This window comes from Mastigoproctus giganteus, chromosome 13 (assembly GCF_048544385.1).
Source record: "Mastigoproctus giganteus isolate SK-2022 chromosome 13, ASM4854438v1, whole genome shotgun sequence".
Classification (NCBI taxonomy): Eukaryota; Metazoa; Arthropoda; class Arachnida; order Uropygi; family Thelyphonidae; genus Mastigoproctus; species Mastigoproctus giganteus.
The window spans coordinates 95,500,695-95,525,863 of NC_143587.1; the positions used below are offsets into that span (position 1 = coordinate 95,500,695).

The 25,169-nt window shown below is 38.2% G+C and overlaps 1 protein-coding gene across 1 annotated transcript in view; it reads right to left on the reverse strand.

Moving 5' to 3' along the window:
* LOC150076268 (acylamino-acid-releasing enzyme-like) overlaps positions 1 to 25,169 on the reverse strand; it is a 428,243-nt gene that overhangs the window by 235,361 nt on the left and 167,713 nt on the right. Inside the window, exon 10 of the mRNA XM_090387301.1 lies at positions 9,365 to 9,422. Coding sequence (XP_090243427.1) covers positions 9,365 to 9,422 — 58 coding nt within the window. The remainder of the gene's footprint in view (positions 1 to 9,364; positions 9,423 to 25,169) is intronic.

Sequence of the window (25,169 nt, forward strand, 5' to 3'; positions counted from 1 at the left end):
TGCATGTTAGCCTGGCCCAAAACCAACATCCAAGTTCATACATGATATATGTTCTTGTTTAGGTATCCACTGAGGTTAAAGTCAGGCTCAGGACAAATCAATGAAGCTTCCCACACTTATGTCTTCAAATGAAGTTACTACAAGCTGTGTTAGTATACTATATGACATTCATTATTCCACAAACGGCTAAGGATCCAAGCCCAAACTATAGGAAACAACCTTAAACAGCAATGGTACCTCTGTCAAACTTCATAGTTAGGACAACATATACTTGTAAATGGCATTCACAGATCCAAACATGACCCTCAGATTGGAAAACTGTGTACTCTGACAACCAGGTTTTGTTAATGTGTTAACGGATAACAACTGATTTGTTATTAACACATACAATAGGTTGCGTATCAGGCAAATTGATGCTGTGATGTTTGGTTCATGTGCAGCAACTCTTCTATAAAATCCAAAATGCTATATAGCTTCCTAAGTATCATCCTTGTACTAATATACAGTTCCTGTGGCTTCCTAAACTTCTGGTAGAGAGTATTCAATGATTATATGACAATGACATTTAATGATTTAATTTAATATTATATTAGCCACAAGTAATCTAGAGAGTTGCAGTTTTGCTTAAATGCCTTGACCTATCTGCTGTATTTTGTTGATTTCTTTTCCTGCATTCTTTTCCATTCTTGAAAATAATATTTCTTGCTTTTGTCACTGGCATTGTTATTTGTAGTGATATAATGAAAACTGCTTTATTAAAACCTACAAAAAAAAATAAAATAATCTAAAAATTTTTATTTTTAATGGATGAATTTCTCTATATTACAGGGTTGGTGTTAGAAAGTTGGGAATAAAATGATACAGAAAATAACTCAATCCTTGGCTAAGCAAAGGATTGAGTAATAATTCACAATTTTTTCAATATTTTATTAATTGACAAAATTAAATTAAAACATTTTAGAAAAATTAGACAAGAAAAGACAAGCATATAATTAGTACCCTGAAGTCCTAAGGTCACATTTTTGGTAAGCTCTCTTGTTGTTATTGGTTTTTAGATGCATCGGCAACTTGGGCCATATTCGAAATTGTATTATGTCTGTGCAAGTATGTGTCCACAGGCCAATTTGCACATAGTGTGGGCAAAAACCCAAAATAACTCACAGGAAGAAATCCTACTCTCTGTCTGAGATCAGTTAACTACAGTCTCAAATGAAGAGGCCTTAAGAATGTTTCCAGTCTCTGAACAGTGCAGCCGTATCTATGACAGCTCATGAAATTCTGTCAAAAATATACAGGAATTCTACCAGTATAGATAACACAGTGATTATCCCATTGTTAGGCTGCACCTTGAGTACTGCATACAGGTCTGGAGGTCGCATTTTAAGAAGGATGTGGATCTATTGGAACGGGTGCAGAGAAGAGAAACAAAATTAGTCATGGACAGAAAAATGTTATAGTTGTTATTGCTATTATGCATGTTTCATCACTGTGAATTGGCTGCAACACAGTTGATGAATAGGTGAGTGCTGTTTGTAAAATGCAAACTTTCACACACCCACATTGGCTTTTAAGCGATTTCATCCCAATCATTTTGCAGTGTGTGAAGGAATACAAATTTATGCCAACGGAGTTTCTGCATTGACACCAGATGCTCAGTTGACTTACATGCTTTGTTGTGAAGTGCTTTTTGGAAGAAACTCCACAATTTTCATCCTTTTTTTTTTTTTTTTAATTATTCTGCTTTACACATAAATATGGGAGGACAAAATGTCACATTGTTCATGCAACAGGAATGAAGGCACCTATATTACACACCATTAGAGACAATGCCAAAATAATTAAAGCAAGTTTTATTGCTGGAACAAGTTTGAGTGCTAGAAAATCTGTGAGATCACAGGCAAAGGAAGTTGAGGAGATGGAGGGGCTTCTAAATGTGTGGATAGAAGATCAAATGAAAAAGTGATCTGGGACAAGCTTTTTCACCATAAAAGCAAATGCCTTATCAATTTATGAAGACCTTATGACAAAAGCTGAAAATTCTGTAGATGTGCCTTCCTTTAGCAGCTGGTTTGCTAGTTTTAAGAACAGTTCCAATAGCTTTCCATAATGTAAAGTTATGTAAAGTTAGCTGCCAGTGCAGACGAGGAAGCGGTGAAGTCAGCTTCCTCATCTGACTGGGGAAGAAGGCTACACCTTAGATCATTTTCAGTTTTGATGAAACAGGTTTGTACTGGAAGCGAATTGCATCAAGACCCTACATTTCTAAGAATGAAGCAGGAGCTCCAGGCTTTAAGGCTGAAAAGGATTATATGACTGTGATGTTATATGTCAATGCTAGTGGAGACTTAAAGCTTAAGCCTGTGGTGGTGTACCACTCTGCCAACCAATGTGCCTTGAAAGGATACCTTAAGTATCTACCCTAGGTATCTACTTTAGGTCAAGCAAAAAGAGAATGGATGACAGGGCAAATTTTTTCTGACCTTACTATTGATGCTTTTGAAGGTGTTTTTTATAAATTATTACAAAAGAAAAATTCAATTTTCCGATTCTCCTGATTTTGGATAATGCACCAAGCCATCTTCACACCATTGCTGAGTTTTCTGAAAACATCAGTCCTATTTCTACCCCTAAACACAACCTTTCTCCAACCCATGGACCAAAGTGTGATAGCAGCTTTTAAAGCTTATTATTTAAGGCACACATTTAAGAAGTTGAAGGAGAAAGGATTATTAGAGGAACTCCTAATAATCAAAGAACACTGTTTTGCTCTTGCAAAGCAAGTTGGATTTGAAGAAGTGGGGAGTGAGAATGTTGAAGAGCTAATTGAGTCCCCTTGTGAAGACTACTTTACAGCTGATCTACAACTTGTTGCTGAGGGAGAAGCAGAATTAAGACTATTTCTGCATAGAAATAGCCTTGATTTGCCATTACAGGAGTTAAAAATTAAATGTTGGCTTTAACTACTGTTTGGACCCAGGATAGTCTTCCATGACTTGTTGCACCATTGTCTGTTGTCCGTTGTAAGTGTGGGAGTATGGTGGGGAGGAAGGGTGATTAGCTTTCACTCAGTCTGCTGCCAGCCACTGCAGTGTGAGGTTATTTCATTTTTGTTTTGTTTCTAATCACTCAATGTTTGAGCTTTTGTTTGTGGCTATTTCAAAGTGAAATATTGTGTCATTTTGCTTTTTAATTTTAATACTGTTGCCCCTTTGTGTTAATAATGGCATCTACAGGCAAAAGAAACTGCAATATGTTGCCAATAGAAGAAAAGACAACAATTATTAATAGACTGGAAAAGGGTGAAACCGGTGTATCTCTTGCTAAGATTTTTAAACATTGGTAAAGCAACCATATCTGACATAAAGAGCAAAAAAAAATGAAATTTTGAAGTTTACTTCAAAGTTTGACAATGAACATGTTTTTAAAAAAAGGAAAACTAGAAAAAAGCTAGTGATGAGAAATTATAAGATGCTGTTTATTTATGGTCTCTACAAAAGAGAAGTCAAGGTGAACCTATTTCTGGACCTCTGTTATGTGAAAAAGCATTACAATTGAATCAAAATTTTAAAAACCCATCTGAATTTAAAGCCAGTACGGGTCGGCTGAAAATTTTCAAATCTCACCACAGTATAAGGGAGCTTGAAATTCAAGGAGAAGCTTTAACAGGTGATGTCCTGGAAGCAGAAGCTTTTAAAGACCCTTCTCTGAAAATGGTGGTGGAAGAAGGTTTTCCAGGGATGACATTTGCAATGCAGATGAAACTGGTCTTAATTGGAAGTCACTCCCTCATAAATCACTGGCATCACAAAGCGAAATGGCTACTCCTTATTTCAAAGCTAACAAACTGTGTTACAGTTATGGTGTGTGCAAATACAAGTGGACAGCATGTTTTACCATTGTTGGTGATTAGGAAATCCAAGATGCTTTAAAGGTGTAAAGTGCCTACCAGTATGATATAAAGGACAGAAAAATGATTGGATGAATTCCAACACTTTTTTTGGATTGATTTAACCAAGATTTTATTCCAAGTGAGAAGAGGCATCGAGAAAATGAGGGTAAAGCTGGTAAAGTTTTGTTTATTATTGATAGATGCACCATTACACCTCCTCTTGAAAAAATGAATTCAATTGACGAGAACTTCATTGTCAGGTTTTTATCACCAAACTTTATAGCCCTGCTTCAGCCAATGGATCAAGGTGTTATAGGGAAACTAAAAACAACATACAAAAAAATAAGTCTTACATTGCTTGCAGCTACCAGAAGATGAAGAGAGCATGGTTGAGTTTTCAAAGAAGCTCAACATTAAGGATTGTTGCTACGTGTTAGCAGATGCCTGGAACACGATGTTAGAGAGAAATCTGAAAAAGGCATGGCATAAACTTTGAGATGCTGCCGAAGAGATGGTCACACATGTGCAAGATTTGAATGAAGACGTAGGTGAGGTTATAACTTTATTTCAAGGGATTCCCGGGTTTTCCAAGTGTCAGCAAGATGATGCAGAGGCATGGTTAAACAACAATGCTGATGATCCTGGTTATCCATATTTTAACCGAAGAAGAAATTGTTGCATTAGTTCAGGATGAAGGACGTGCTGACTTTAACCAAGGCGATTCTGATAACAAAGAAGAAGAGGGAGGGGGCCCCGCTCATGCGGAGACCTTCACTGGCTATAAACTGCAAAGGCATGGTATGAGCAACTGTCTGAATGCAGTTACTACAGAGATATTGCTATAAAAGAGGATGAGAGACCTTGCTACAAAAAAAAGACAATCTTGCAAGATTCAAAGAAAAATTCAAGATTACATATTAATATTAACAATTAGATGTGCAGAAATTTGCCATTAGCCAACGTGTGGTTGATTGCTGGAACAAAATTCCATCTGTTGTTGTAGAAGTTAACAGTTTAAATAAATTCAAGGCAGAACTAGACAAATTCTAGTCTAGTGACATAAGCACTGGGAAAGGAAAAATGAGAGTAGGTGTGTGTTATAGGCCAAATGAATCTGATGAGTATAATGAGCAATTGTGCAGAGAAATAGAGTGGGCCAGTAAATCAGGGTGTCTTATAATGGGGGATTTTAATTTCCCAGAGATTGACTGGAATTTGTGAGTTGGTGACTCAAACACTAGCAAGGCTTTGGTGGATTTATTGGATGATTGTTTTCTACAGCAGCATGTTCTGGAGGCAAATAAAGGGAGTAATACTCTTGATCTGATTTATCAGTAGTGATTCTTCATGCATTAAGAATCTGCAGATAAAGGAACCAGTAGGTGGCAGTGATCACAGTGTGCTGAAGTGGGATTTACTCAAAGAGGTAACTACCATCAAGGGTAAAGGGAAGGGTTTTTGCTTTCGTAAAGGTGACTATGGTGGTCTGAGACAGTATTTGAATTCTATATGGTGGGACCAACTGATGATGTTACCAACAGCAAATTCAAAATGGGAAGCATTCAAAGAATTAATCTTGGAAGCTACTAGGCTTTTCATTCAAACAAAGAAATATTGTTCAAGATTTAGGCCTAAATGGATATCAAATGAACTAATCAGTCATGTGACAGAGAAGAAAAATGCATGGGATACATATAAATTAACATGTGACACAGAAGCCTATGACAGATATAAGCTGGTCTGTAACCAAATTACAAAGGAGGTTAGGCAGGCGAAGGCAGATTACGAGAAATCTTTGGCAAAGGATGCAAAAACAGCAAAGAGTTCTTTACTTATGTAAACTCTAGAAGGAAGGGGATGAATCAGATTGGTCCACTTGATATCAATGGTTCAACTGTTCATGATCCTGCTCAAGTAGCTAACAAACTAAATGAATATTTTGCATCAACATTCACACATGAGCAGTTATTCAGGGAGAGGAATGCCAGAGGTGTATTCAACTCTGACAGTAAGCTAGATAATCTTGTAATAACTGAGAGTAAAGTGGAGGAGAAATTGTTGAAGATAAACATAAGAAAGGCACCTGGGGTGGATGGAATCTATCCAGTTATATTAAAGGAGGCGGCAAAGGAAGTAAGCAAACCCGTAGCCATAATTATGAGAGCTTCCCTGGACTCAGGGGAGGTACCCATGGACTGGAGATGTGCAAATGTGACCCCAATTCACAAAGGAGGATCAAAGGGCAACACAAGTAATTATAGACCTGTTAGTTTAACTTATGTTCCAGGAAAATTAATGGAGGCACTGGTTAAAGAAGCGTTGCAGGATCAGCTAGACAAGACTTCAGTTATAGCTCAGACACATCATGGTTTTCTTAAGTGAAAGTCTTGCCTGACCAATTTGATTGGATACTATGATGTGGTCACAAAGGAACTGGATATAAAGAATAACTTTGATATCATATATTTGGATCTTAGAAAGGTCTTTGATACTGTTGCACATGGAAGACTGCTGCACAAATTAGAGCAGTGTGGCATTGGAGGCAAATTGCTGCTATGGATAAAGGGATGGTTGAGTGGGAGAAGACAGAGAATGGTAATCAATGGACACTACTCTTCGTGGACTAATGTTATTAGTGGAGTCCCTCAGGGTTCTGTGTTGGGTCCATTGTTTTTTTTTCTGTACAATCAGTCCTCATATAACACATGTTTACAGTACACGAATTCGGTCATACATGATTTATAAATAGGGGAATGATATCGTATATAACACGAACCAAATTCGCTTATGCACGATTCGCCTTGGTGTTTACAAGAAATGGCAGTCGAACGCGGAATCACCCCAACTGAATGCAAGACTATAGGAATTAAGACAAGATTCTGAAAATGTATTTATGTTTTTTATATCAGTGAAGGGGAAACACATTTCACCATAATAACGTAAAAATCCACACAATTCCAGCTATCGGTATTATTGCAAATGCAATTGGATCGAGTTTACTAGCAGAAATGCAAATGGAAATTGTTTTTATTGTTTTATGGTAGTAACCCCCAGAAATATGCTTTAGTAAAATGTGAGCTAGTGAGGTGTTCATAGTGTGTCTCTGCCTTTACGGTGTTTATTCATTTGCTACACGCGCACAGCTTTGTTTATGTGTATCAAGCGTGCCTCCTCATTTTGTAATTGTGCTTTATTCCCTAGAAATGAGTAAAATACTTAAAAGGTGTGAAAAGGAAGTGTCCTGGTGAAGACATAACAGATTCAGAGAGAAAAAGAAAAGCAATATCGATAAACAGAGGCGGACTGGATAAAAAATTCTTACCCAGGAAAATTTGTAGTGGCCTCATACTAGCGTTTATGTCCAAAATCACACCGGCTTCCGGCCCACTGGGGTTTCCCCGGTAAGGCTTATGGCCAGTCCACCTCAGTCGATAGAGAAAAAATATGAAATTGTTAAACGCTTTGAGCGAAATGAAAGACCATGTGATACTGCACGTGCGACAGGCCTAAATGAGGCAACGCCGACAATTACAAAAAATGCAGAGAAAATAAAAACAACTTTCATAGCAAGAACAACTCAAAGTGTAATTAAAATCCATTAGATTAAGACACAAAGAACTGGAAGAGATGGAACGGCTGTCATCTGTTTGGATAGAAAATCAAAAAAAAAAAAACAAGTCTGCTTACGATAGAAGCAAAAGCATTAACAATATTTTATTATGTAATAGTCGTAATAAAATACTTACGTATTACAATTATTTATTGTGTTTGGTTACAAATGTGTGTTCAATCTTGGGTGGTCGACACCTAACCCTATTTTTCCTATAGGGCCTGTTGTTTATATTGCACGATTTTGCATTGCACGAGAGTTTCTAGGAACACAACTATCGTGCTATACGAGGACTGACTGTATTTATAAATGATATTGATGATGGTATATCAGGCTTAATGTCCAAGTTTGCAGACAATACGAAGGTTTGCAAGGTTGTTAATGACACTAATGACAGTACACTGCTGCAACAGCATCTAGAAAAGTTGAGTAGATCGGCTGAGAGGTGGCAAATGAAGTTTAACATTGACAAATGTAAAGTACTACATATGGGAAGCAGTAATCTCAGAGTAATGTATCAACTCTGTGGTACCACACTGACAGTGGTAGAGAATGAAAAGGACTTGGGGGTGATTGGGCAGGCAGATATGAGGTTTTCTGAGTAGTGCAGACGGTCTAGAAGAGTAGCTCATATGGTGTTCTCAATGATATACAGGAATTTTTCTAGCAGGGATAAGGAGGTGATTATCTTATTCCCTAGTATAAGGCAATGGTCAGGCCATACCTTGAGTACTGTATATATGTCTGGAGGCCTCATTTTAAGAAGGATGTAGAGCTGTTGGAATGAGTAGAGAGTAGGGCAACAAGATTAGTGAATGGAACAAAGTGTTGCTCTTACGAAGAAAGGCTTAAGTTTTGCAAATTACAGTGTCTGGAGGCTAGGCACCTGTGAGATGATCCGATTAAGGTGTATAAAGCCTTGAATGGTTTGAGCATGCTCAATGCTGATGGGATTCTTCCTCTTGCTCAGAATAATCACCTGAGAGGGCATAAATTCAAATTAAGGAAAGACGGTTGTAGGATAGATGTGCAGAAGTTTGCCTTTACCCAGCGGGTGGTTAATTGCTGGAACAAACTTCCATCTGTCGTAGAAGTTGATAGATAAAATAGATTCAAGGCAGAACTTAAAAAACATTTGGAGCGAGGGGATGGGTGAAATAAGGTTTTTTTTATTTATTTTTTTTGGCTAATGCTATATATGCTTGTTTCTTGCATCATGTGCCCTTGCTAATGCTAAATTTTTGGAGTGAATGGGTGGGTGAAATGGGAAGTTTTTTTTTTTTTTTTTTTTTTTTTTTGGCTGAAACTGTATAAGCTTGCTTTCTTGCATCATCATCATCATCAGCCATTTTCAATTCACTGCAGGATGGAGGCCTCTCCAGCAACTTTCCAGTTCCTTTTGTTTTGTGCAATGGCCATCTATTTACTACCCACAAACTCATGAATTGCATCTGTCCATCTCCGATGTTGTCTTCCAGATTTTCTTCTAGCTCCTCTTGGGTACTATTCTGTTATTTTCTTGCATCATATGCCTCTACTAATGCTAATTCCAATGTTAATGGCAAATATCTAGGGAAAAAAACATTAAAATTATTAATAGCAACCATGGCATTCTCTCTTAAGCAAATGTTCTTGTTTTGGAAGGGGAAAGCAAGAGACAAAAGATAAAAGAAATAACCTTAATGGTCAGCTTATGCTATATGGAATATAAAAAAATTTAACACCATTCAAAATAAAATGGCATTACAATTAATAGAACTAGTTAATAAGGTGAAGCCTAAGATGTAATGGAGCTTTTAAAAGATCCTTATTCTTTTAATTACAAAATGGTATTAACATTCAGGAATTCATAAGACTGCATTTACCTTTGGGAACTTCATAAGTATTCAAAACCAAAGAGACTGTCCGAGATTCCCAGTCACACTAAAATGTCAAAATACGATAATCAGATTTATGAAATATTTTATAAAATTGAAAATTTTTAGATAATTAATATTATTTTTCTATGTTTCTTATAAATATATCACAAATATTAATTATAAGATTTTACAAGATGTTTCAATTAAAACACAATGGGGTATTTCTCACTTATTTTAATAATTATTATTAGTAGTAATAGTAGTAGTGGATCACAGCAACAGCCAAAAAAAATTCACATGTTTATCCCTTCCAACAGTTTATCTAGTTCTTCCTTGAATTTATTCAAACTACCGACTTCTAATAACACCAGATGGGAATTTGTTCCAACAATCAACCACCCTCTGACTGAAGGCAAATTTCTACACTTTCAATATGCAACCATTCTTCCGCAGTCTAAATTTATGTCCCCCCCCCCACATTTGTGTAGTCTGAGCATGATGTTGTTGTTATTTGGTTTTTAGGAGCATTAGCAACTAAGGCCACATTGCTCCGGGATATGTGGTGGTCATTCCCTGACCTTTCTGCATTCTCCGTATTAGGTGGTCACGGGCTCGAACCCCGGTCTAATCAAGAAGCGTGTGCTATGTACTGCTGCTCCTGCCCACCCGGCTATAGAGACGCTGTCTGAGCATGAGGAAGGATTCCATTACCACTGAGCTTGCTAAATCTATTCAAAGCCTGAACTCTCAATCGGATATCCTTACAGATACCTATTCTCCAGATGCTGCAGTTTACAAATTTTATTTTATTTTATTTACACATTTCCCTTTATTTGTTTAGGCAAAGGTAAAGCCAACATAATGCTCACATTCCATACTGTATGTTCGTTACATCAAACAAGGTGCCTCCGTAGCCAGGTGGGCAGGAGCAGCAGTGCGTAGCACACGCTTCTTGAATAGACCGGGGTTTGAGCCCTTCACCACCAAATATGGAGGATGCGGAAAGGTCAGGGAATGACCACCGCATATCCCCGGAGCAATATGGCCTTAGTTGCTAATGCTCCTAAAAACCAAATAACAACAAACAACAACATCAAACAAGTCTTTACACAGTTCTATGCCATCTTGTGATCATTCAATGATGAGCCCTCCAGCAGCTCAGCATCCCCTGCAAGGCTCAAATCGCCAGAATTTTTAAGTCTGCCGTGATGATTCCCTTAAGACAGAGTTGGTCCGAAGAAGTGCAGCACCAAATCCACCCCCCATAGAAGAAGCCTTTATTGGTAAGAGACCCCTTTTGCTCACCTCATCAATCTTGTTCCTCTTCTATATACCAATTAAAACAAATCCATCTTTCCTAATATAATGCTTCCAGACCTGTTCAAGATGTGGCCTATCACTGCTGGAAAAATTCCTGTATATCACTGACAAAACCCCCATGAGTTGAAGTAGCACCTGGTCTGCGCTGCTTTCAGAACTTCATATCTGACTGCACAATTACCACCAGATCTTTGTCATTCTCCACAACCTGAATGTAGCGCCAGACATCAGTCCAAAGGTAGTACTTGTGCATATGTCCATTCTGATATTCCCTGTCAGAGACTTGGTAATTTGGAATCTCCTCTTTTCGATCTTCTCTGGCTTAAAATCTCTCTACCTCACTGTGTAAATTCATCTGCTGTCTCTACTGTTCTCCCAACTCCACTAATCACTTGGAGCTCTGACTTCCTCTCTTTTTAACTTGACTTTCTCCAGTCCAACTTTCCTAACAGTGAGGTAATTTTCCTTGGTGATTTTAATGTTCACAAATCTCTAGCTGGCTTCTGTTTTCTAGTCACACCGACCCAGCTGGTCAAGATGCTGAGGTATTGGCAATTACTAATGACCTCGCACAGGTTGTTCATTTACCTACTAGAATACTGGACAATCCTAACCGTACAGCCAACACGCTTGTTCTTTTTCTCAACCCTTCAAACAACCCTTCTAAGTACAGTCGAAGTGAGTGGTCCTTTAGGCACTTCAGATCACAACCTGGTGATTGTCTCTTCTCCAATGGAGCTTTTATCTCATGGCTATTCCCAACCTCATGTTGTTTGGCATTACAACGATGCAAAATGGGATGACCTACAAGATTCCTTTTCTTCTTTTCCTTGGTCAGATTACTGTTTCAAAACATTTGATATCAACATTTGCTCAGATTGTGTCGGTGGAATTATTCTTGCAGGAATGGAATCCTTTATTCCACACTCCACTTTAAAATCAGTTATTAATCAGTACAAACTAGATTCTGAACAGGCTAAGAGTAGAAAACTTGCTTCTTGGCCTAATGGTAGCCGAGCATTCTGGTGTCTTGCCAAAGCTATCAGCTGCACCTTTTGCCCAGATGGTTCTGTTGTGACTTCAACCAAGGATAAAGCTGACTTGCTGGCATCCCATTTTTCTTCCAACTCATGTATTAATGATTTGGTACCTCTTCCACCATTCCCAACACGCTCCATTCAATAATTCCTATGGTCTCCCGTCAAAAGGATGTCAGAAGGATTTTGATGAATCTTGATGCTAAGAAAGCTCTGGGTCCTGATGGTATTTCTCCACTTGTTCTCAAATCCTGTGCTCCTAAACTTACTCCTGTTCTTTGCTGCCTTTTTTCACTTTCTTATTCCACAGGTGTTTTTCCTTCTGCTTGGAAATTTGCTCATATCCAGCCAGCCCCTTAAAAGGTGACAAATCCATCCCATCCAATTATTGTCCCATTGCAATTACTTCTAATCTTTCTAAAGTAATAGAGAAATCAATTAACCACCAACTCTTAAACTACCTAGAAACCTTCCATCCAATCAACAATCGCCAGTATGGATTCCATCAGTGTCAATCGAATGGTGATATTCTGGCTTATGTTAACCATTTATCTACAAATTCAATGGAAAAGTTTGGTGAAATACAAGCAGTTGCTCTTGACATCACAAAGGCTTTCGATCATGTTTGGCATAAAGGTCTTCTAAACAAACTTCCATCTTATGGTTTGCCAACCTTTTTTTGTAATTGGTTATCCAGTTCTCTCTCTGACCGCTTACTGAGGGTGATGGTAGATGGCTCTCTGTCTTCTAACTTCTCCACTAATGCTGGTGTTCCCCAAGGTTCAGTTCTTCAAGCTTCATGTTTCATGATGCTTCATGTATATGACACAATATGGTCTAAGTTGCTGATGCTTCTAAAACCCTATAAACAACAACAACAACAACAATAAATAATTTGGTAAAATCCCTCTTGCACTTTTCTTTATATTACAAAAAAGATTAGTGTTATTTGCCAAAAATTAAAACAAAAAAAAATTTATTAGAATGAACTGTTAAAAGGGTGTATATTCCCTTTGCATTTATTGGTTCTACTATATTCACATAATCAGGTAATTTAGTTTGTCTATCTGATGATGGCATTTTTTCAATACATAATTCATAAACAATGCTGTATTCGCATGACAGTATTTGAAACTGTCAGTTTCTTATGATTTCCCATTTCTAAATGAGACATTTTTTATAAGGAAACCTATTTACAATAAAGAGTAATTCACATTGTCATGGTTTAGTAGGTTTTGGTTTCTGTGAGCTTCTTTACAAAGGAGAATAGTAACTTGATTATATTTGCCATTTTCTTTATGATTCAGTGGATAGTGCTATTAAAAATACTGCGGTGTGAATTTGTAATTATAGAGTCCAACTATAAAGAGTCGGAGGGTGAAATTTTAATGAATGCTACAATGGGGTTGTTTTCATTTAGCATAAATGAAGGTTATTGCTCTTTTGCATTTAAAACCAGAAAAACTTAAGAAGCAACATTCAGTACTATTGCTTCTTTACAGAAACACATTGTAATAAGCTTCTTTCAACAAACAAATTATATGGTATATTTAATTCTAAGCATAGTCAGTGGGGCTTTTTAAAATTTTGCACAGTTACTGTTAAAAATTGTAAAGTTAAACTTTACACAGTTTAACTTTAAAATAGAGAACTGAAGTACATTTCTCCATGCCACTAGAGAAAAACTTCTAATGGGTATCTAGAGTTATGCAACTATTGCATTCCTGGAAATTTTTCTGTAGAAAAAAATATAATAAGGAAGAGTTACATTCTGGATCATACTGTAACTCCCCCCCCACCCACCTTCCTTCCATGAATGTATTTAGTAACATAGAAAATTATTGTTGGGCTCCAGTACAAAATTCAATTTTGAATTCTCAGATTTATGACCCTTTTTAATTCTCCTTAGTGTTTTGATGATGCCTTTATGTTTGTTGGTTGGCTTTAACAATAATCTCCGAAATGTCTCTTTACTGTACACCTTGAGTACAAATTGAATTCTGTTTAAGTAAGTGTTTCATTTAAAACCAAACACGCATTAGAGATGGTAGATTCTGTTTAGAGAAGGTGGTTTTTATATTTTCTTGTTTTAGGATTGAGACTATAGATGGCACTGCAGTAGCTGGAGAAGATTACCTAGCAATTAAGGAAACTATCACGTTTGAACCCACGAGACTGATAAGAAACTGCAGGTCCAGATAGTAAATGACAACCAGTGGGAGCCTGATGAAACTTTCTTTTTAAAGTTAAGTATCAAGGAAGAAGATGTAGAAGATGTAGGAGATGTAGCCCTTGGTCATACATGTATTATGGAAATAACCATTCTTGATGATGATGGTAAATATTTGCTGAAATTTATTGCTTATAATTTAATATTAAAATATTATAATTCAGTTTTATAAATCATATCCTTTTAACATAATATACTAGATGGCCACAACTAGCTTTAGCTCTTTGTCTAGAACTGTCTCCAGTACTATCTAAGGAGGAAATGCAAACAAATTTGGCAGGTATGTTCTTCAGAGGATGTGGAAGAGAATTGTACCAAAAAAAAATAAATAAATAAATAATCAGTTCCAGATATTGCCACTGGAAAGAAAGTTGTGCTTGAATGATTTGCATAGCTCCACTTCCATTCCATATTTATGTGTGAGTTTTGAGAAATGATGCAATCACCAAAGAATTCGCACAACATCTGCATTGTTGAATTTGCTTTGAGTCATAACTACATCTTGCTGAAACCAGTGGTGTTGCTCATCATGTTCCAATAATGATACAAAATCCATTATTATTTCCTATTACCATTGAGCAGTTACGGTATCACTAAAGAAAATGGGATTAATAACTTTCCATCAAGAGACAGCACACCATACACAAACTTTCAAGGAGTGCAATGGTCTTTCATGAACGATATAGATTTTCTGCATGCCACTTTCTGTTTAGAGTATTAATGTACCACTTAGATGAAACGACACTATTATCAGTATAGAAAACTTTATTTCAAAATATAAGAGCTATGAAGCCCAATTTTTCCTACTTTAAATATAAGATAGCTTATCATACTTTTTTGGAGCAAATATCTTCACCAGACACTCACATGAAATTGATCCGGTTAATATATAATATAAAAGATCTAAGTGTGTAATGCGATAATATCCATATTAAAAGATTGTTAATTTATAGGGTATTAGCATTAGTAGAGGCACATGATGCAAGAAAGCAAGCTATTGCAGCATCAGCCGAAAAAAAAAAAAAAAAAAAAAAACACTCCCATTTCACTGCTCCGTTCGTTCAAAATACCTGTCCAGCTGAGCCTTAAATTTATTTAGGCTATCAACTCCCACAACAAGGGATGGAAGTCTGTTCCACCAACCAACTACCCGTTGGCTAAAGGCAAATTTCCACACATCTATCCTACATCTGTCTTTCCTCAATTTGAATTTATGCCCTCTCAGGTGATCATTCTGAGCAAGAGGGAGAATCCCATCAGCATTGAGCATGCTCAAACCATTCAAGGCTTTATACACCTCTATCAGATCAACTGGCCGGTGCCTAGTCTCCAGACACTGTAATTTGCAAAACTTAAGCCTTTCTTCATAAGAGCAACCCTTTGTTCCATTCACTAATCTTGTTGCCCTTCTCTGTACTCGTTCCAGCAGCTCTACATCCTTCTTGAAATGAGGCTCCAGACCTGTATACAGTACTCAAGGTGTGGCCTGACCATTGCCTTATACAAGGGAATAATCACCTCCCTATCCCTGCTAGAAACGTTCCTGTACATCATTGACAAGACACCATGAGCTACTCTTGCAGCCCATCTGCACTGCTCAGAGAACTTCATATCTGCCTGCACAATTACCCCCAGGTCCTTTTCATTCTCTACCACTGTCAGTGTAGTACCACAGAGTTCATACATTGCTCTGGGGTTGCTGTTTCCCATATGTAGTACTTTACATTTGTCAATGTTAAATTTCAATTGCCACCTCTCAGCCCATCTGCTCAACCTTTCAAAATCCTGTTCATCAGCATAGCATCAGTAGTGTTCTTAACAACCCTGCCAACCTTTGTATCATCTGCAAACTTGGACATTAAGCTTGATATACCATCATCAATATTATTTATAAATACAGAAAACAATAATGGACCCAACACTGAGCCCTGAGAGACTTCACTAATAACATTAGTCCACGATGAGCAGTGTCCATTGATTACCACTCTCTGTCTTCTACCTCTCAACCACCCCCTTTATCCATAGCAGCAATTTGCCTCCAATGCCACACAGCTCCAATTTGTGCAGCAGTCTTCCATGTGCAACAGTATAAAAAGCCTTACTAAGATCCAAGTATATAATATCAAAGTTATTCCCTGCATCCAGTTCTTTTGTGACTGCATCACAGTATCCAATCAAATTGGTCAGGCAAGACTTCCCCTTAACAAAACCATGCTGTGTCCAAGCTATAACTGAAGTCTTGTCTAGATGATCCTACAGTGTTTCTTTAACCAGTGCCTCCATTAATTTTCCTGGAACAGAAGTTAAACTAACAGGTCTATAATTACTTGTGGCAGCCTTTGATCCTCCTTTGTGAATTGGGGTCACATTTGCACATCTCCAGTCTATGGGTACCTCCCCTGAGTGCAAAGAAGCCCTCATAATTATGGACAAGGGTTTGCTTACTTCCTTTGCTGCCTCCTTTAATATAACTGCATAGATCCCATCCACCCCAGGTGCCTTTTTTATGTTTATCTTCAACAATTTCTCCTCCACTTTTCTCTCAGTTATTACAAAATCATCTAGCTCACTGCCGGAGTTTACTTCACCTCTGCCATTCCCCTTCCTGAATAACTCCTCTTGTGTGAATGTAGATGCAAAATACTTGTTTAGTTTGTTAGCCACCCGAGCAGGATCCTCAACTGTCGAACCATCGATATCCAGTGGACCAATCTGATTCATCCCTTTCCTTATAGAGTTTACATAGGTAAAGAACTCTTTTCTGTTTTTCTCTGCATCTTTTGCCAAGGATTTCTCATAATCTGCCTTTGCCTGCCTAATCTCCTTTGTGACTTGGTTACAGACCAGCTTATATTTATCATAGGCTTCCATGTCACCCATTAATTTATATGTATCCCATGCATTTTTCTTCTCTGCCATATGTCTCATTAGTTCATCTGACATCCATTTAGGCCTAAACCTTGAACAATATTTCTTAGTTGGTATGTAAAGCCTAATAGCTTCCAAGATAAAAGTTCTTTGAATGCTTCCCATTCTATACAGTGGGACGAACATCATCAGTTCGTCCCACTGTATAGAATTTAAATACTGTCTCAGACCATCGTAATCGCCTTTACGAAAGCAAAAACACTTCCCTTTACCCCTGATGGTAGTTACCTCTTTGAGTAAATCCCACTTCAGCACACTGTGATCACTGCCACCTAGTGGTTCCTTTATCTGCAGATTCTTAATGCATGAAGAATCACTACTGATAATCAGATCAAGAGTATTACTCCCTCTAGCTGCCTCCTGAACATGCTGATGTAGAAAACAATCATCCAATAAATCCACAAAAACTTTGTAGTGTGTGAGTGACCAACCCCCAAATTCCAGTCAATATCTGGTAAATTAAAATCCCCCATTATAAGCCCCTCTGATTTACTGGCCCAGTCTATTTCCCTGTACAGTTTCTTATTATACTCATCAGAGTCATTAGGCCTATAGCACACTCCTACTCTCACTACTACTCTCAATTTTGATCTCCCAATGCTTATGTCACACCAAACTGACTCGATACTGCACTGTCCAGCGATGTCGACTGGCTTCACTTCCTTGGATTTTGTGTGTTTCTTAACTAATAGCATAACTCCTCTTCCCTTCCTATCCTGTCTATCCTTTCTGTACACATTGTACTCCCCAAATTCCAGTTCTGTATTGCTTATATCTGTGTGACACCACGTCTCTAATATTCCAACAATATCTGCCTTTGATGTTTTGAGCAATACCTCAAATTCATCAAATTTATTTACCAAACTCCTAGCATTGGTGTACACGCAAGTATACATGCACCTGTTCCTATTCTTAGCTACCCTTTCCCCCACTCTTTTCCTCTTGTATATTAATGATCTTTCTTTGAATGGAAATCCTATCCATAGTTTTGCCGATGATAGGACATTGCATTCCACTTTCCAGTTTGAGAAATTTTGCCCTGCTCAATCAGCTTCAACTTCTCGAATATCCACTACCAATTCCTTAAATGCCGATCTCCAGGTAATTCTCCAGTGGGACAAAGACAGCTTAGTTCATTTCAATCCTTCTAAAATTTAGAAGGATTGAAATTCCTGCTAGTCAGCAGATCCAACAACAGTTTGTCTTATATCTCTCAAAAAGGTTTCTTCAGCTCCTATGCTTATCTTTGGCGACACTCCGATTTCTAGGCAAGATAATTTATCTCTTTTGGGGATTACCCTGACTTCTAATCTCTCTTGGCACAAGCACATTACAAATATTGCTTCCTCTCCATCTAAAAAACTTGGTTTTCTCTTTTTCTCTCGGCGTTACTTTTCTTCCAAACAGCTGTTCACGCTGTACAAAATGCAAATCTGCCCTACCATGGAATATTGTTCCCAAATCTGGGTGTGACCCCAAAACCTCTCCTAGATTCCATTCAGAAGAGGGCAGTTAGTTTAATTAATGACACCCCTCTAACAGAGTCTCTCCACTCTGTCTCATAGATGTACTGTTTCTGCTGCATGCATTTTCTACAGATACTTCCATGGGCACTGTTCTTCTGAATTGGCTTCTATAATTCCCGCTCTCTCTTTAAAATCAGTCCGAACACGTGCCGCCACCAGCCAACCTCCATTTACTGACCAACTTCAAACTCACAGACCAACTTTTCATCTTCCTCATTTATTCATTGAACTGCCATTTTCTGGAACAACCTTCCTTCGTACATATTTCCTGAAAATTAGTCTTCAGAAATTCAAATCAACAAATAATGTCAGCAAATATCTTCTTTCCTCTTCTCAACCTCCAACCCAAGCATGGTAAAAAAAAAAAGTAAAGTGCAGCCATTATCAACCCACTGCAGGATGGAAGTCTCCTCAACAATTCATGCTGAGGGAAATGGACCATAATCTGCCACGCTGGTCCAGTGCGGGTTGGCAGATCGACCGTATTCAGCAGTCAGGGGCTTGAACCCCGGGCTACTCAAAGAGCGTGGTGTGCAACTGCACTCTCGCTCCTGCCCACTCGGCTACGGAGGACAAGTACTATAGGTTCTAATACCTCTGGTTTTTGGGGTTTTCATAAAAAAAAAAAAATTTAATTTCAATTGCCACTTCTCAGCCCACTTGCCTAATTTTTATAGATCTTGTTGCAGAAGTATATCTGATTACTGTGATTAACCATCATGCCAACCTTCATATAATCTGCAAAATTAGACATTATGCCTGATACGCCTTCATCAATATCATTAATAAATATAGAAAACAACAGGCCCAGCACTGAACCCTGGGAGAATCTGCTAATAACATTAATCCAAGAAGAGTAGTGCTCACTGATAACAACTCTCTGTCTTCTCCCACCCAACCGTCCAATAGTCCATAGAAGCAACTTTCTATTAATGCTACACTGCTCCAATCTGTATAGCTGTCTTTTATGTGCAACAGTTTGATCAAAGGCTTTTCTGAAATGCAAGTATATGATATCAAAATTATTTTTTCCATCCATTCTTTTGTTACTGTGTCAGTTTGTTTGTTATTTGGAGCATTAGCAACTAAGGCCATATTGCTCGGGGATATGCGCGGTGGTCATTCCCTGACCTTTCCGCATTCTTCGTATTTGGTGGTGACGGGCTCGAACCCCGGTCTAATCAAGAAGCGTGTGCTATGCACTGCTGCTCCTTCCCACCTGGCTACGGCTGTGTCAGTATCCAATCAGATTGGTCAGACAAAGATCACCCCTTAACAAATAGATCCTGTGACTGTAGTATAACTGCATTCCTGTCTGGATGGTCCTCCATTACTTCTTTAACCAGTCAGTGACTCTTTTATTTTTGCTGGAACAGAAGACAAGCTAACAGGTCTATAATTATTCATATCTCCCTTTGATCATCCCCTGAATCCAGGGATGCTCTCCTAATCATAACTAAAGGTTTGATTACTTCTTTTGCTGCTTTCTTCTTTTTTATTATAACTGGATAGATCCTGTCCATACCAGGTGCCTTTTTTATGTTTACCTTGAACAATTTCTCCTCCAATTTACTCCTTATAAAATCAATCATTCTGCCAGCATTTGAATCACTTGTCACCACCTAAAAAATTTCTCATGCGTGAATGTAGATATAAAATACCCAATCAATTTGTTAGAAACTGGAGCAGGGTCAACACAGTTAGCCATTCATAACAAGTGGACCTGATGTGATTCAATCCCTTCCTTCTAGTGTTTACATAAATAAAAAAGTCTTTGCTGTTTTTCTTTGCTAGAGACTTCTCATAATTGGCCTCCACTAGCACTGGCTGGATGGATGAGTGCTTAACAAGTCTTTCTCTTTTAATATTTCGAGGGCACCAACCCTCAATCCCATCAGAATGCCAAATTTGAGCTAACTCTCCTTGTGCTCATTGCAGTGAACAAACACAAAAGCATCTACTATTGCTATATATGTCCTGCTTTGCTGCTCTTTTCTGAGGCATAATTTTAATCTAATTTTAATTTAAAACTCACAAAACTAAGATATCAAAAAGGACAATGCTACTCTAACCTGCTTATTTGATGTCAGTACAAACTATGTCATTTTAGATAACGTTAAGCAAAATGTCAAGGACATGCATTAATGCTCTGCAGTAATATTACCCTATATGTGAGAGTTTGAAATACTCAATAAATGATCAAAGATCAGTCTTTATTCTGAAGAGTGCTGAAAGTCTTGGCACTAAATAGCTCTAGCATTTTGGAGAAATAACTGCTTTTAGATCAAAGGACGGAACTAATGGCACTTTTAGTGCTTCAGTAACAAGCAGGGATGGTGTTACAACATTGAAAATCCAGCAGATTGTAATTGATTCACTTCCTGCTAGTCAGCAGATCCAACAAAATCTTCCCATTCTGGCCTAATGCCACTAGAACCTTGGCTACGTGTTTGAGTACCTTCCTGTACCCGTTGTTGCCAAGATTTTTCAACCATACCAGCATCACAACATAATGAGTGGTCATAATTTGTTGCATTGATTACTAACTTTCTGTCAACCCAATGATCTGACCCCCTTTTAAAGTCCATCAGTCGTAATGTTAGCATATAGTGCAACAAGGCCACAGGATCATCTTGGGCCAGCCAAAAAAAATATATTAATTAATTAAAATAAACAATAAAAACATATAAAAAAAAAGTATATATATATATAAAAAAAACAACAACCTCCTCACAAGGTTACTCCTCACATATATATATAAAAAAAACAACCTCCTCACAAGGTTACTCCTCACATATATAACTATCCAGCTCACTTTTGAATTTTCTCAAGCTATCAACCTCAACTAAGATTTTGCAGCTCCAGCGAACGCTAAATTTTTATTTGTATTTAGTCATTTTGTTGACTTAGTCGTTATACTAAATTATTTTCTATAAGTAGATTTATAGTTCTAGCCAAGCTCCGTGGTTTATTTTTGAAATCGCTATCTAATTTCAAATTTTAATACTTAATGTCCATAGATTTTACATTCGTAGCTTGCTTCCACTGTTATACGATACTGAATAAGGTTAACGTAAGGTTAACGCAAAACTAGATAGCAAAAAACATAGCACTGTGTTAGAAATCTGTTAGATTACTATAGTATTATGAATTAATCAATTCATAAAATTTATTAATCTGATTAAAGTTCATTGCTAATTAAACTATACTTAATGGAATCATAACCCAAACTAGAGCATCAAAGCAACATTCACAGAATAGCCAGAGTGTTGTGGCTCATGGGAGACCTGAAGGGAACAATTCTCCAACACATCACAGTCTAAAACAATGCACAAAATGTGAGATGCTTGCAAGCCTGTCTAGAACAGGACAAGATCTAGCTAAGAAGGATGATTTTGTGTGGTAGGCGCAGAGACTGTGAAGAAATTAGGTGCCAACTCAGCATTCTGAGAGTCATCTATAAGAGTCTGAGGTGTAGGGTAAATGCCTTTGAAGAAATTAATATGAGGGGGCCCATCAAGCTCTCAGCTGCCCAACTCAACGACAGAGCTCACTCCTGTGAATCAGGCAACACAGAGGCAATCGCCAAGGCAGAATGCGCTTGTGCCACAGGAACTAGTTATTGTCAGTGACACTATTCTCAGGGAGACAGGGAATATATTATGCAAAAAGGATAGGTGGAACAGTACCGGGGTATGTCTACCAGGGGCAAAAGTGATGACATTGTAGGGCATAAAAAGTGATATTGTTGTACACATTGGCACTAATGACCTTAAGAGTAAGAGATCTGCAGACATCTTAACAAATACAGGTCAATGCTGGAAAAAAGTCACAAGTTAGGGTTAAATTTGAAAGTGTCTGCAATTCTGTCAACACAATAGGAGGGAGCATATGATGAGGGCCTTGTCAATCAATTCGGTCCTGGAGAGATTGTGCAAGGTTCACGGGGTAGAATTTTTTTCAGCATGGTCTGTGCTTGCTAACAGAAGAAACTGCTGTTACAGGGATGGAATACACTTAAATAGAAAGGGTGCAAGAATATTTGCTGTTGCTATTGAGGTAGTGTTAGATGGGTCAGAAAACTGCTAGATTGGGAGGATTCAAAGACTAAAAGATTAACGATAGCCGCAGGCAGATGTGAAAGTGATTTTTGCACTGCTTCTATTGTAATAAGCAGCAGCCTAGAGAGCAAGTTACTGGGGACTTCAAGAGCTGCTAGGAGTCATCAAACAAGTAAATACATAGGTTGTGTTAGGATAACTAAGAGTAAGAACATGTGCATATATACTTGCATGTACCAAAGCTAGAAGTATAGTAAATAAATTTGGTGAATTTGAAGTGCTGATCAAGACACCAAAGGCAGATATTGCTGGGATATCAGAGACATTGTGTCACACAGATATAAGCAGTGCAGAATTGGAATTTGGGGAGTACAATCTGTGCAGAAAGGATAGACAGGAATAGGAAGGGAGGAGGGGTTATGCTGTTAGTTAAGAAACACAAAATCTAAGGAAATGCATCCAGTTAACATGGGTGGACAGTGCAATGTTGAGCCTGTTTGGTGTGACATAAACACTGGGAAAGGGAAATGAGAGTAGGAGTATGTTATAGACCTAATGACTCGGATGAGTACGACGAACAGTTTTGCAGAGAAATAGAATAGGCCAGTAAATTAGATGGGGGATTTTAACCTTCCAGATATTGACTGTAACTTGTGGTTGGTCACTCGCACACTAGCAAGACTTCTGTGGATTTATTGGATGATTGTTTTCTACAGCAACATGTTCGAGAGGCAACCAGAGGGAGTAAGACCCTTGATCTGATTTTCAGAGTGATTATTCATGAATTAAGAATTTGCAGATTAATGAACCACTAGGTGACAGTGATCACAGTGTACTGATGTGGGATTTACTTAAAGATGTAACTACCATCAAGGGTAAAGGGAAGGGTTTTTGTTTTCAAAAATGTGATTACAGTAGCCTCAGACAGTTTATAAGTTCTATACAGTGGGATCAACTGATGATGTTACCAATGGTGAATTCTAAATGGGAAGAATTCAGGGACTTAATCTTGAAGGCTACTAGGCTTTTCATACCAACTAACAAATACTGTTCAAGGTTCAGGCCTAAATGGATGTTGGATGAATTAATAAGGCTCGTGACAGAAAAGAAAAATGCATGGGATGCATATAAATTATCAGGCAACACAGAAGCCTGCGAACAGATATAAGCTAGTCAGTAATCAAGTCACAAAGGAAGTTAGGCAGGCGAAGGCAGATTACGAGAAATCTTTGGCAAAGGATGCAAATAAAAAAAGTAAAGAGTTCTTTACTTATGTAAAAAACAGTTTACAGTATGTAAACTCTAGAAGGAAGGGGATGAATCAGATTGGCCCACTTAACACAGATGGTTCGACTATTGATGATCCTTCTCAAGTAGCTGATAAACTGAATGAGAATTTTGCATCTACATTCACACGAGGAGTTATTCAAGGAGGGGAATGCCAGAATCAAACTCTAACAGGGAGATAAGTGATTTTGTAATAACCGAGAGCAAAGTGGAGGATAAATTGTTGAAGTTAAACATAAAAAAGGCCCTTGGGGCAGATGGAATCTATCCAGTTATAATGAAGGAGGCAGCAAGGGAAGTAAGCAAACCCCTAGCCATAATTATCAAAGTATCCTTAGAGTCAGGGGAGGTCCCCATGGACTAGAGGTGATACAGGATCATCTAGACAAGACAGCAGTAATAGTTCAGACACAGAATGGATTTGTAAAGGGGAAGTTTTGTCTGACCAATTTGATTGGATACTACAAAGTGGTCACAAAGGAACAGGATGCAAAAAATAATTTTGATATCATATACTTGGATTTCAGGAAACTTTTGATACTGTTGCACATGGAAGACTGCTGTACAAGTTGGAGCGGTATGGCATTAAGGGTAAGTTACTGCAATGGATAATGGGTTGGTTGAGTGGGAGACGGCAGCAAGTGGTAACAAATGGACACTGCTCTATGTGGATTGATGTTATTAGCAGAGTCCCCCAGGGTTCGGTGCTGGGCCCACTGTTGCCTTGTGTATTTATCAATGATATCGATGAATGTATATCAGGCTTAATGTCGAAGTCTGCAGATGATACAAAGTTTGGCAGGGTTGTTAATGACAGGTAAAGAGAGTATGCCACTGCAACAGGATCCAGAAAAGTTAGGCAGATGAGCTGAGAAGTGGCGACTGAAGTTTAACATTGACAAATGCAAAGTACTCCATATGGGTAGCAGTAACCCAAGAAAAATATACCAACTGTGTGGTACTACACTCAGTGCCCTGGCCCCGATCTCATCGAGCTGGAAATTGTCAAAAAGCAGTGGAGGTTAGGCCAGACCTCCTGCTCCGACTGTACAACACCTGTATCAAAGAGGGCCAGTTCCCCACCAGCTGGAGGATGGCTAATCTAAAACTGATCCTCAAAAATCGAAACAGACACCAGGAAAATCCCAATTCATATAGACCCATAGCCTTATTGTCAACACTCAGCAAGCTTTACGAAAGATTATTACATAAAAAGATCCACAACCACAATAATGAGGCAAACCTGAATTCACCCAAGCAATACGGCTTCAAATCGGGATCTTCGACCATAGATGACATCCAAGGCCTAATCACCAAAGCGATGTAGTGTACCGAGAAATATTTCCTGGTCAAAGCTGTCGACTTTGCTGGGGCATTCGACACCCTCTGCTGGCCGAGTGTCCTTTGCAGGCTCAGGGCAGC